Raw genomic sequence first — 14,895 nt, forward strand, 5'->3', positions numbered from 1 at the left:
AGAGTAAAAGCACATAGCATGAAGAAAACATTCCTGAAGCTTGATTCCTTTTCTTCTCACTAGGTACTTCTGGAAAAGTACAAGTATGTGGAGAATTTTGGGCTAATTGACGGTCGCCTCACCATCTGTACCATCTCCTGTTTTTTTGCCATAGTGGCTTTGATTTGGGATTATATGCACCCCTTTCCAGAGTCCAAGCCAGTTTTAGCCCTGTGCGTCATATCATATCCTTTACTTATCAGGTTTGTTTTCTACTAACGGTCTTTACATATGGCTTTATAACAGTCTTTACATATTACAGAGAAATATTCCTCTCTGTTCCCCATAAAAACTTTCCTTCTTGGTATCTGCTTATGTTAGAATTTAAAATAATAAGCTGTGGGCATTTACATTTGTTTAGCGTCTTTGATATTTTAGGCTTAATATGTTGTTTTATCTGTAATTCATTTTAGTTATTAATGTAGAAATTCTTATATTTGTAATATGAGCACTTAATAGCAGTACATACAGGAATAATGAGACCCAGCTTGTCTCACTTCTAGCCCAAAACTTTCCCCATTAGACTAGGCTGCTTTAAGCCACTTACACAGAATATTAGACAAGCATTAGAGTTTGGAGAGTCAGAAGACAAGTTTCCTTGAAGTTGTGGGGCTGGACTGGAAGCTACTGACTATGATATAAGTTTGACTTGTGTTACAGTAGAGTTAAGAACCTGGGGGGAACTGCAGAATATAATTTGAAATCTTATGTGTGTGTAATCTTGTGATAATAAGAAATTAAATTTTTGATACTGAATTTATCTCACTTATGGTTAATATTCAGAATTATGAAAATTAAATGAGAGATTTTATAATTGACTTGGTATGGAATACAGATAGTTGCTAACTTAAATGGTCCAATCTAAGATTTTCCTTTTTTTCTTAATTATTTTTAGTTGTAGATGACACAATACCTTTATTTTATTTATTTATTTTTATGTAGTGCTGAGGATTGAAACCAGTGCCTCGCATATGCTAGGCAAGAGCTCTAACCACTGAGCTACAACCCCAGCCTGCAATCTTAAGATTTTTTGACTTTTCAAGTTATAGCTGAAACAAACAGCAAAAAAGAAAGTATTTTTTTTTTTAAGGTTTCAGTACAGTATTCAGTAAATTACCCAAGATACTCATCATTTTATTACAAAATGGGCTTTTTGTTTGATGATTTTGCCTAGCTGCAGGCTAACGTAAGTGTTCTGAGCAAGTTTAAGGTAGACTAGGCTGAGCTAGGATGTTTGGTAGGTTAGGGATATTAAATGCATTTTTGACCTAACAGTGTTTCCATAATTCCATCGTCAGTTGAGGAGCATTTCCCCTCTCCTTTTTAATAGTAAGTTTAGAATTATGGTTGTGACCTTACCTACCCAGCTTGATTATTTCTCAGAAGTTGAAAACAAAGAAATTTTATTGTGCTGTTACTACTACTACAAAAGTTATGTTCATGAAACTTTTTTTTTTTAATGTGGTCCTCTCACCCAAACCAAACCATCTGTGTATTTGTTCTATACTTTATTTTTTAACTTAAGAAAAGTATAGTGGACATCTTTCCATGTTAGTACATGCATCTCTATATCTTTTTTTTTTTTTTTTTTTTTGTATTGCGTAAGTGAATCCATGGGCGCTTAACCGTTGACCACAAACCTTTTTTGTATTTTATTTAGAGACAGGGTCTCACTGAGTTCCTTAGGGGCTCACTAAGTTGCGAGGCTGGCTTTGAACTCGTAATCCTTCTGCTTCAGTCTCCTGAGCCTCTGGGATTATAGGCATGTGCCACCACTCCTATCTTTACATGATTTTTAATAGTCACTGTATGTCTGCTGTGTGCTATCATTGTACTAGTTCAAACAAATTATTAAACACTGTTGCCATTACCTGAAATATTTTAAAAGGTTCTACCCCCACAGGTAGTTAGCAAGTCATATATTATAAGCAGGCCTTGATCAAAAATGGTATTATTATAATTGGTGTCAAATGATAGTCCCCAGAATTGGCACTGTGTGATCCCTGACCCCTTTTAGTAACCAGATCAATCATCTCTATATGAATTTTGTTTTTTTTTTATTGCTCAGTCTTTTTTTTTAATTTGTTTTAATTAGTTACATATGACAGTATGATGATCTCGATATGAGTTTAAAACAAAGCAAGATCAAGTCAGTTTTATATATAATAGTAGTAACTACTATTATAAATATCTTCTGTGTGCTAGATGCAATATATATGTATATATTTATGTATAAACCTCATGACAGTTCGAAAAAGTCACTATTATCCCCATTTTAAAAGAGGTGAGAATACTTGGGGAAGAAAAAATAATTTATCACAGTTATGTTCGTTGAAGGCCTTCAAGATTCACATCTTAGGATCACCTCACTCTAGAGTCTATATGCTTTGCACTATACTTTCATGACTCCTATTTTTGAAATTTTAATTACAATGGACACAAAGCTCTTGGGCCAGGTACAGCAAGTACCTGTCAGATATGGTGGGCAATGCTGTTAACTGAATGTAATAGTAATTGTACAGTGTAACTAATTTGAAGTCACTTTTATTCTAGTTACCTTTGAGATTGGTGGAACCTGGTCAAGTCCATTGTGATTATTGTGTTTTTTTAAATACAGAAATAGCACAAATTATAACAAAGTCTTGACAGACTTTGAGATGTTTGGAGGATTTATCAGAGAGTGCCTTGCTTCTCTTGGTACATAAACATAGGATGAAAATGAAATAGTTAAAATTTAAGTGTTTTTGCAGTAAGGCAAAATCGACCATCTTCTTTAAGACTATCATGAGGGGCTGGGACTGTAGTAGCTCAGTGGCAGGGCATGTGTAAGGCACACTGGGTTTGATCCTCAGTACCACATAAAAATAAACAAGTAAAATGAAGGCATGCTGTTCATCTACAACTACAAAAAAAAATTTTTTTTTTTTTTAAACTATCATGAAAGTTTTTGTGTTCTTGTCAGTTTGGGTTACTTCTCTTTTGTTTGTGTATTTTCCCCTTAACTTTATTTGAACCTATTTCGTGATGATGGGGATTCTGACCATTTATACCTCATATAAGGAGAAGAGCATCTTTCTTGTGGCTCACAGGAAAGATCCTACTGGTATGGATCCTGATGATATTTGGCAACTGTCCTCCAGTCTCAAAAGGTAATGACTATCCTTATAAATTCTTAAATCCTGGTGTTGTATTTGCCCCATGGTGTCGTCATTATTAACAACAAATATTGTATGTGTGTTCTATGCAGATCATGCATAGTGCTGGTGATGTAAAATGAAGAAAGGGATGTGAATGATCTAAAAGGTTTTTTCTAACATTGCAGTTCTGAGATTGGGTTATCACAGAAATCCTCTGAGGATAAACTTTCTAAGAAAGTACTTTAGTGAAAGGATAAAGAATGTTATCCTTTGTGACAAGTTAACAAATGACAAAGGTATGAGATCAGTTATCTTTGGAAAAACCTCTGTTTAGTTTTTGTGCCTTCTATGATCCTGACTACACACTAAATGCTGTCAAGAACCTCTGGAACATTGCTCTGTATGACTTTGTAAAATACAGTCCAGAGTCCATGTAAGTACCCAGAATGGAATCCATATGCCAGCTCAGTCTGTTTCTCAATGTATGACTTTTGATAAATCATATAAACGATGTGCCTTTAGTGAAGTCAAAAAGGACTCTTTAGAGTTGTTGGGAAGATATGATAGCAGTTATAATAATAGCAAATGTCTATTAAACATTTATTGTTTTTCAGGTATTGTGCTAAATAGACTTTAGAACATATGTTTATAGATAAGAACACAGGTCCAAAGGTTACATTAATTCTTCTAGCATCATGTAATCCAGAAGTTTTAGAGTAGGCATTCCAGACCTGGTTTAAGTCCAGAAGTCATGCCTTTGTCATTAACTAAAAATACATGGTATACTTCCTAAAAGTAGGTCCTGAAGTTACAATTATTCACATATATGAAGATAACATAGCATCAGCACCAAATAAATGCTCTCTTTCATTGCTGATTTGTGAAGATGTCTATGAAGAAGGGGAGCAGACCTTCATTCTGATGTTATAGCTGAGTTCTTGCTTATCCTTGGAGCAGGGCTTCTAGCTCTTTTTTTACTCAGCTGTTGTGAATCTGAACTTCTTCCCAGGCCACTGAAGAAGAGTTGCATAATTTTAGAATCTGGCAACATCTTGATTTCATTATTTTTATTCTGACATGTTTTTTTTTTTTTAACAGCCTTATTGAGATATACTTCACCAACCATACAGTTCACCCAAAGTGTACACTTTATTAGTTTATAGTGTATTTACGGTTATTTGCAATCATTACCATAGTCAACCCTAGAACATTTTCATTACCTCAAACAAAATCCTATAAATTTTAGCTATTACCTCCTATTTCCCCATTTCCCCCCAACCTTAAGCAATATCCAATTACTTACTTACTATGTAAATGTTTTCTATGAACATCTAATGTGAATTAAATTTTAGAATGTATAGCCTGTGTGGCCTTTTGTGACTGGTTTCTTTCATTTAGCATAATGTTTTCAAGGTTTAGCCACATTGTAGCCTTCTTCAGTACTTCATTGCTTTTTTAAAGGTTGAATAATATCCCATTGCAAAGATATATCACATTTTGTTTACCCGTTCATCAATTAATGGTGACATTTAGGTTGTCATCATCTTTGGGCTATCGTGAATATTCTGCTATAAACATCTGTGTACAGATTTTTGTGTGGATATGCTTTCATTTCTGTTGGAGAGGAATTACTGAATCGTATAGTAACTCTTTAACTGTTGGAGGACTTGCCAACCTGTTTAACAAAGTAACTGCACCATTTTACAGTCCCACTAGCACTATATAAAGGTTCTGATTTTTCTGTACTCCCTTCTCATTTTTGCCAGTTGCCATATTGTTGGTGGAGAAATTCTTCTGTCCTCCCAACTCTTCTTCTAGTGGTTTAATAGTTCCTGGTTCTGACATCTTGTTCCATAACTGCCGTATGGAATGGTAGTGAAAGGTTTCACAGACCACCATTTGCCGTATTCAGATTTATACAAGCTTTGTGACTTGTGTAAGAATTCTGCAGTTTACTTGCTTCTCAGCACATTTATTAAATACCCTGAACTCCATTAGCATGTGCAGTCTTTCAGCATCTGTCCTTCATGATATCTTTTTGTGCCCCTCTCAAAACATGTATTTTTACTCTAGCAGTATCATGGAGTTTTTAATTTGCTGAGTTTTCCAGTTGACCCTGTGCCTTCAATCAAGATTGTTTTCTCTGGGTTGATTATCTGTCACCTGCCTCCTATTTGTTATCCTCCTAAGGAGTCTTCCCTGACATAGCTTAGTCTGGGTTAGGTACACCTAGGTATTCTTGAGCGTCTTACGCTTATCTCTGTTACCCTGGTCATTTGGAACTATATTGCTTATCTTTGTCTCCTCGTAGGCCCTCTTCCTTCGCAGTGTGAGCCCCTTTACCATTCACTACATACTAGATACTTAAGCCAAGGCAGGGATTGTCTCAACTCTAGGTCCTCAGAGCTAGCTTAGGGCCTGGCACAGTTTAGATGTATAGAAAGCTTTATTGTGTGAATGACTGAAATGTACTTGAACTAGTCATACTGATCCATCTAAAACGTCAGATCACCTCAGTCTTCAGCTCAAAACTCTTATGTAGAGAAAAAGCTAAGTTTCTAACGGTGGTTTAGAAGTTAATATGTATCTATTGTCTGTACCCCTCATCAATGGTTGTCATTGTCTCCCACTTCATTCTGTTCATCAAGACCCTTTTCTACTCTTTATTCCAGATATGTTCTGCCTAAGGGCCTTTGCACTTGTAGCTTCCTCTGCATGGGATATCAATTTCTCTGATAGTTCATTCTCTTGCCTTCTTTGGGCTCTGCTCAAACATTTGCCTAGTGAAGCTTCCTGCCCTGTTATATTTAAAAGAACATTTTTTTTTTTTTTTTTGGTCCCCTCACACACACTATAATGAAAATCCCCAAAAGGCAGAGGTTTATATATATTGTTCATTGCTGTATATTTTTAGTATCTAAAACTAGGTGTGGTGCTCAATAAATGTTTGAGTTAAGGATAGCTATTTCTAAGATGCATCAGGTTACAATTCATCAGATCATGTCCTGCCATCAAAGGAATGTAACTGCTAATAAAACAGGGCCCAGAAGTCAAAAAATTACTGTGATTCAGTTAACAACAAGTGAATAGAGCTTGAGAAAAATCTTTTGAGGCGATTAAAATAGTTCAAGAGCCTTCACTAGTCATTATCCAAGTTGGGATAATGTCCAACGACTTATTGAAGACTTATGCTTTGGGAGGCTATGGTCAAACAGTAGGTACCATTCTGACTATGATAGTAATCCTTAAAGTAAGTGGAAGTGTTTCTGTTTTAAGCATGCAGAAATAGGTGTATAAGAAATTTCTTCAACTAAGGATAATACCTGCATGATAATCCACTGAATGTGCCCTAATAAGTGGACAGAAGCAGGTGGTGAGGGGGTATCAGCCTACCAGAAAATGGTATCATTAAATCCTCTTAATGGGTAGAAATAATAAAGACCTTCCTGTACCTTAAAGTATAACAGGAATCTCTGGAGTTCATGAAGTAAAGCAGTGGGTATGGAGTCAGTAGAGCCTAGAGCTCAATTTTTACAGATTGCAAGGGCTAAGCACCCTAGAATTGGGGAGCCTCCTTGATAGCAAGGGTTCTTTATTCAGAAAAATGTGGTTGCCTACCCAAGTGCCATGCTGATGATAGTAAGCAGTTAAGACAAAAATCCTTGCCCTCAGGAATCTCCCAATCTAGTGAAAAACACAAATACACAAACTCATTGCAGTACAGATAATTTTGTTGAAAGCATGGAAGCTATCTTTAAAACTGAATATCATAGGCATTTAGTATTTGAATTGAATATTAATTGATGGAAGAAGAAGGGTTAGTATTTGAATTGAATATTAATTGATGGTGCTGTGGAAGAAGAAGGAGACACATGTAACCCAGATGAGGGTTTGAGAAGGCTTTCCCAGAATAGTTTTGGGCCCAAGTATAAAGTATTTGCATGTTCCCTGTATCACCAGTGCCCACCTTGTTCTTTCAGAAATACTTGGTGCCTGTATTATTACTGGTTGCATCTGTGCTCTTGTTTGTTTTTCCCTTTCTCTTCAATTTTAAAGCTTTTTATTATACATGTTTTTAAATATGCAGAAAAGTCAAAATAACACAATTCCCATGTGCTTATTTCCCAGTTGCTGTAACTGTCTGCATTTTCCAGTCTTGTGACATAAGCATGTAGCATTTTTTTCTCTTACTGAAATATTTTGAAACAAATCCTGGATATCATAATCAGTCATCCACAGATAACTTTAGGAGAATACTACCATCACACTTAGCAGTATGCATAATATTTTATAATATCTTCTAAAATGTGTTTGTTTTTGATATTCTGTCTTTTGCCCTGATGCTTAGGTTTGATGACAAATATACACTGAAACTGACCTTCATCAGTGGGAGAACAAAGCAGCAGCGGGAAGCCGAATTCACTAAGTCTATCGCCAAGTTTTTTGACCACAGCGGGACACTGGTCATGGATGCATACGAGCCTGAAATATCCAGGCTCCATGACAGTCTTGCCACAGAAAGAAAAATAAAATAGCCAATTCTAAAAGCAGCCCTCTTTCTGCTGGATCATGCTGAATTACTGGATGGGTGGGGGAAGAAACAGAACTTAAAATGGGTAAAGTAAGAAATGTTTAAAATGTCCCTTTTTTTTGTCCTGAAATTTTAGTCTCTTCTGGAAAAATAGGATTTTCTAGCACAGATACAAGAAGTTGTAGCTCTTATTTCTAGCTGTAGCTTCCTTGGTCTGCTGATTGTGTTGTTTTGACTTGCTTTGGAAAAGCATTCTTGCTGAAAGCTGTATAAAACTTTTTTTTTTGTACGTAGTAGTACTTTCTATAGTATAGCTTTGTGCCATGCAGCATTTGAAGACTCAATTTTAAAAAATTGTTAACCTGTTGCTGACTTCATGTTAATTTCTGTTTCAACAACTGTTTCCTAAAGAATTCAGGATACAACTTCTTGTGTATGACAGCTTTCCTCACACACCATTTTTGTGGGTGTGTATATATCTGACTTGGGGAAACTCCAAAAACCCACAAAATATAGCTTTTAAATTTGTCTAAAAAGACCTGCCTGTTAAAAACACATTTTGTGTTCTTAATCAATTGAAGAAGCCAGTGGCATTTTTAATTTTATATTGTCTGTTTTCCATAGTATATCCCTGTTGATTTGTTTGCGACCTTTATTAATTGCCATTTTCTAAATTTTTTTTTCAATAAAAGGAAAGAAGATGTGAAAAAATGAGTCATAGTCTTGATGGAAGGAACAGAGCAGCAAGTGTTATTAGTTTCTCTACTACTGTAGGTTTTTTTCATTTCCAGGCTGTTTAACTATTCATAGAGCCCTGAAAACCCATAACTGAGAAACTCGTAGCTCTCTGGTAAGAATAATAAGAACACTCATTACTTGGTCCCAGGAAGTGTTCCAAGTACCTTACATGTATTAACTCACTAAAGCCCACGGTACTTCTAAGAGGTAGGTACTTTTATTATCTCTGTTTTATAGATGAGGAAGCTGAGACATAAAACTTGAATTATTTGTCACACATCACTTAATAGATCCCATTGTAGCACCAGAGTTTGTGTTTCTACGCAACAAAAGAGCATCACCAGGGAGCATTGATGCATGCCTGTAATCCCAGCTACTTGGGATGCTAAGGCAGGAGGATGGCAAATCTGAGATCAACCTGGGCCATTTAGTGAGACTCTGTCACAAAATAAAAAGACTCGGTGCTAGAGCACTTGCCTAGCATGTGTGAGGTCCTGGGTTTGATTCTCCATCATACACACATACACAAACAAATTTTTTTGCAGTATTTCTGCAGCCTAGTTCGAGAAGAGTTCAGCCTTGCCTAGATCCTGTGACCTTTAGGAATATTGTTCCTCCAGCTTTATAAAAGTGCAGTTCCAACTACACTTAGTACCACTAAGGAGAAGGTCACCAGTGTTTTTTATTATTTACAAATTTCAGTTGCTAATGCTTATTTAGTGTTTGTAATATTTTTATTTATTTTTTAGAAACAGTATTTTCTGCTTCAGAAAAACCTTGGGAAATAAAAGGTGCAAGGTCTGTTTGCATACACACAAAGTTGTTGTTTTTTTTTTTTAAAAAATATTTTTATTTTAATTTTCGGCGGACACAACATCTTTGTTTGTATGTGGTGCTGAGGATCGAACCCGGGCCGGACGCATGCCAGGCGAGCGCGCTACCACTTGAGCCACATCCCCAGCCCCAAAGTTGTATTTCTTTTGAACTGAGTTCCTTCTCCGGTTACAGCCCTCTCACCAACTCTACCTTATATCCACCCAGACTAACCACATTATACATCCCGTTGTCTCCTTGATGGAAATCATCTGGGAAAGCTGCAGTGTCACTGATTTTATAGAATATATCCTGTCCCCATTAACAATCTTCTCTGCTATTAAATAGAAAACCCAGCTGAAAGAACATTATGTGCAGGTAACTCCTCTGATGTCCATGCTACCTTAAAAATCAACATAGATTCTTATAAACTTTTTTTAATACCGTGGATTTTCTTGATATTCTTTTCTATGGTCCACTTATCAGACTGATGTTTTGAATGCTTAAATTTAACATTGCATGTTAATGAGGAATTAGAGAACTGGTTACTGGCTGAATAGTGGGAAATAACTTGAGAGATTGCTCTGATTTGGATCTGAAATGTTCGCTGAAGGCTCATGTGTTGAAGGCTTGCTCCCCAAACTGTAGTACTATTATTGGAAGGTGGTGGAACTTTTAGGAGGTGGCGCGTACTGGCAGGAAGTTAGGCTATTTTTTTAGGCTATTACAGAGGCCATTCCTCTGTATTCTGTTGGTAGTAAACTACTTTGTGATTAATTGGAGGGGATACTGGACCCTGCCCCCAACTTGTGAAGAAGTTTGCTCCCTCCGTTCCCTTCCCATGGTTTTCTGCCTTGCCACAGACCTAAAGCCACAGTGTCAAGTGACCATGAACTAAAACCTCTGAAACTGAGCCAAAATAAATATTTCCTTCTTTAAGTTTGACTTATCAGGTATTTTATCGCAACAACAGAAAACTATCAAAGATAACTGCTCAAAAGATGCCCCTTTTTGTTGTTATTTGTTTTTAACTCCTCTGGTTAGGAGGACTTCCTGATTAATCTGGCAACCAGCCTCATTTCTGCCCCATTTTAACTAGTTACATATATATATAGAGAGAAAAAGACAGATGCAGACATGCACTTACATGAGCATAAGAAGAAGGGAAGAAACTAGGTATGTAAGAAAGAATGGCAACTTTGAGCTATCTTACAGCCAGCTTCCTACGGTCTATCGCAGACACAATAGTAAAGGCCTCAGAATTTTTGGCAGTGGATCTTGGTTGACATGAAGGAGCTTTGGGCCTTACAGGGAGATTTTTCTGAAACAGACTTTTCTGGGAAATCACTGATGAGGAGTGAGTAGTATTTGGTCACCAAATACTGGATTATGTGACCTGGAGAAAAAGGAACTGGGAAAGGTAATGCATGAGCCCTGAATGTCCCTGAAGATTCTTGCTTTGTATGAAAGCAACATGTGTCACTGTCTTCCTAGGCCATTCCTCTGTATTCTGTTGGCAGTAAACTACTTTGTGAGCAGGGTTTTGCACTGTTTACTATAAAAGGGTTGAGTCTACAACATCAGGGTCTGCCCGTAGAGGAATCCATCTAGGCCCATCTGTGGCACTTTTGGGAATGGGAGTCATGGGGAACTGGCACAAACATTATGTTCATGTTTCTTATTGTACTATAAGTAATAAAGTTTTTTTTTTGTCTGATCCAGGAGTCTCATGTCTTCTGCTAATATCATGAAAGAACAGCAGTCTAACTAGCTTGCAAGTAGGATAAAATTCTAGACCCTTTATAACCTCTGAAAATTTTATTAACAAGAATGGTATCTTGTCTATGAGATATGCAGGGAGCCCCATAAGGAAGTGAAAAAGTGAGAGGGAAGAGAAGGTGGTCAATAAAGGGAACATTATCAAGCAAATTTACCACTATGAGGAACTGGATCTCAATTTTGCTGGAGAGTTGTACAAAAATATTTGAATCAAGATTATCAGACTTGAGGAAGCTGGTGTGATCAAGATGCTCAAATTCCTGAGAGACACTGGATCAGTACCACTGGTGGATATGATTTCTTCAGCATTTTCAGTTGCATTTATAGTTGTCAAATTCATGGTGATTCTGTTTAGATGCAAACATCTGACAGTATCATGTTTCTAATGTAGTCATGGTGAAGAATTTACATTTTGAAATTGAATTGTATATTATCATAATTGACACTTATTCCCCATTTGTTACTGTTATTTCTTTGATAAAATATATAGGTAGACTCTTATTTTTTTTTTTAGTTTCATGTGGACACAATATCTTTATTTTATTTTTATGTGATGCTGAGAATCGAACCCAGTGCCTCACGCATGCTAGGCGAATACGTTACCACTTGAGCCACATCCCCAGCCCTGGTAGACTCTTATTTATGAATTTCATTTCAGGATAGTAAAATGGTTGTTAAAATATAAGAATAATCTATAAGAGACTGACAAAGTTGTTTTACTTTTAAGGGACCAGCAATGTCTCTAGACATCTGTGGCTTCAGCCCTTATCATTTCTTGTTTCCTGTTTGTTTCACTTCCTGCCCACTGGGGATTTTCCTCGCTTTCAACCTAAGTTGTGATCTTTAGTATGAAAACAACAGGCAGATTGTTGCAGAACTTTAATAGGTTTGAGCCTTCAGTTTTAGTGTTTGCAACCCCAGGGCTGCAAACATCCCAGAATACTGTTTACCAATTCCAGTGAAAGAACTTGGAGAACACAATGAAAAGGTTTTGGACATTTTATTACTCCTTGGTGGCAGTGGGCCAGGATACAAAATATTTGAATGAAGATTATCAGACTTGAGGAAGCTGGTGTGACCAGATGCTCAAATTCCTATGAGACACTGGATCAGTACCGCTGGTGGATATGATTTCCTCAGCATTTTCAGTTGCATTTTCATCTTATGCCTACAAGCAGGGGGAATATACAGGATAGGTTGCATGCCCACTGCACAGGTGGATTCTTCAGATATTTTATGATATATTCTTTTACTTTACAATCAGAGTCATTGTTTAGATCCTTTCTTAAAGATTGGAGAGAAGGAAAATGGCCAGCTCTACCTTTCCATTTTCTTATCACATTCTTTTAGAGATCTTATTTCATTGCAAGCTTTGATAGGCACCAATTAGTGTTTACCCTTGGAAGCCCCTTCGTATCCCTCACAATCCCAGACCATCCCATGTCTTTCACAAGGACAGGGCTCTGGAGGCACATTTTATCCACATCTTACAACAGAAGTACAAAGAGCAAGAACCTACCAGCAAGCATGCTCAGGTAATTAAGAAAGTATTAATTTGTTTAAACACGTGGCATAAGGTAAGAGATCTTGTTTTAGTCCAGTTCTGTTTTATCCAAGTCCATTCCATCTCATTTCTAGTTCAAACTACCCAGGGAAGTCTTTGCACCGCAGTCACCGGGAGTTCTCTGTAGAACCAATAATCAATCTAATTGGTATGATGTGCAACTTCTGTTGCCCAATTCAGGAATAGGTTACTTGTTGCTAACATTTGGACAAATGTCTAATAGACAAAAATAATGGCAGATCAGCTCTATGAAGCAGTACATAGGATATTGTATGATCTTTTATTAGTAAAGCAGCCTGCACAATAGGCTTGCCAAGGCAAGTGTACCATACCATTCTATTTGTTTGCTCTTCAGGGGGAATATATAAATGCCATAAACTGATACAAAGTGTTCCTTAGTGATGACACCCTAAGGTAACATCACCTATACTTGTGAGGGCCAGGTTCCCAATACAGTAGGCTTTACTTGTAAATCTAGATATTCCCTCCCTGCAAGGAGTCAATAAGGCATACTGTACTGGGGGTGTACAGTCAATGGCCAACTAATGACTTCTTGTCTATGATGTGATGTCTCAAGGAGTTGGCAGCAGTAAATTGTTCCTTGTGCCCCAGGCTGGTTTAAAAAAATGTTCAGCGGAAGTGTCCTTTATTTATTATGTTAATGCTGGTAGTCTTGGGTGAGATAATAAACATAACTATAGGCTACTGATGTCTGAGTTTCTCATTTAGTGTCCTCTGTGCCTCAGGCAGATGAACAGCCATCCCTGCATAGTCATTCTCAGTCCTTAACACTTGTTTCAGCAGCCATTCATTCTTTAAATGAATCCAGCTCCTGTTGGATTGCAAGGCATGGAAAATCCATAATATCTCATGGTCTTAAGCCCACTATTGTATGTGATGGCCCAAGAAATGAGTTCCTTGTTCACTCCATTACCTGTGGTTATGCCATACATGGAACTCAGCAAGATCAGTCCCTTAGTAGTTGTTTTCTGATTGGCTCTTTTGCTGGAGAAGACTTGCATCAAACTGTTATCAAAATCTCAGTTCTTGTCCCCAATGCCAAGTCATGTCAATTTAATAATGAGGACATGGTTTTGAGAAAAAAAGGGAAAAGACAGTTTATTGCTTTGCTAGACGAGGAGAAACAGAGAGCTCCAGTCCCAGATGCTGTAGTTCTGCCCATTAGGGAAAACAGAGGGCTTTTAAAAAGCTCTTCAAGGGTTGCATTCCAGGTGTGCTCTGGTAGGTAGTCCCAAGGGTGCCCTTATGGCGTGTTACACATTCACTTCTTAGATCCTCTGGCAGATATCTCCTTCCTGAGGTGGGTGTTTTCAAGGAAAAGATAACTAGGGAAAGAAAAGATAACACCATCTCCCTAATCTTGTTGAGGAGGTGGAGAGGAGAGAAGTGAGAAAGAAAAAAAAAGTCCTTTAAAAAATAAGCCTTAGAGCAACCAGGACTGTATTCAAAAGGTGAACTACTGATATATTTCTTCATTGTCAATTTTTACATTCCATTTCTATGGAAAAATGGGTGATGAAATCTCCAAGCTGCTTCCTGCTGAAAGAGGGTGAAGTTGCAGGGCAGCTGACCCAATGCCGCAGTCTGTCTGGGCACAAAATAACGGAGCCGCCACCAGCCTTGTAGGTTCAAACAGCAACCTTTATTCCCGAACTCTCACCGGCACTCTACACACACTTCCCGGGAACACACTGCCTCCACTGGCTCCGCGCGCCAATTCTCTCAGAACCCCGCGAGAACTCAACTGGGAACTCCAAAGTAGAGGGCGCCCGAGGCAGCAGGATCCGCCCTAATCCTGGAGCCGCCCTAATCCCGGAGCAGCGTCACCTTTCAACTATTCCCTCTGGCAAAAATGCCAGGCTTCATTCTGACTAAACTGTGGCTCTCAACAACCCAAAGTTCTTATTTTCTGTCAGGTGGGAAATGGACAGTTAGGGGTATTCAGCATCACAGTGGTCCATGGTAGCAGTTGGCAGGTGACTGAACATGAGTATACCTAATATACCAAGAACTAATAGTTAGCATCACCTTTATACATAGGGCAAAGTTCATGCTAGGACAACAATAAACAAGACAGGAAAGCATTACTTTGTTTTAAACAATTAATACAAAAGCAACTAGTATTTCAGCCAGGACAAGCTGTCTCTAAGAGTCTCTTTGTGATAGTTAAATATTAGGCACTCCCATAAACCCCTTTTTTTTTAAATAATTTTTTTAGATGGACATAATACCTTTATTTTATTTTTACATGTTGCCAGGCATTGAACCCAGTG

General features: G+C 37.5%; 1 protein-coding gene across 1 annotated transcript in view; it reads left to right on the plus strand.

The window, feature by feature from the left end:
* The window catches only part of Spcs2 (signal peptidase complex subunit 2), a 32,660-nt gene extending 21,685 nt beyond the window's left edge, over nt 1-10,975 (plus strand). The window contains exons 3-5 of the mRNA XM_071616485.1: nt 64-223; nt 3,053-3,188; nt 7,525-10,975. Coding sequence (XP_071472586.1) covers nt 64-223; nt 3,053-3,188; nt 7,525-7,711 — 483 coding nt within the window. The 3' untranslated portion in view covers nt 7,712-10,975. The remainder of the gene's footprint in view (nt 1-63; nt 224-3,052; nt 3,189-7,524) is intronic.
* The last annotated feature ends 3,920 nt before the right edge of the window (nt 10,976-14,895 follow it).

This window comes from Marmota flaviventris, chromosome 9 (assembly GCF_047511675.1).
Source record: "Marmota flaviventris isolate mMarFla1 chromosome 9, mMarFla1.hap1, whole genome shotgun sequence".
Taxonomy (NCBI): domain Eukaryota; kingdom Metazoa; phylum Chordata; class Mammalia; order Rodentia; family Sciuridae; genus Marmota; species Marmota flaviventris.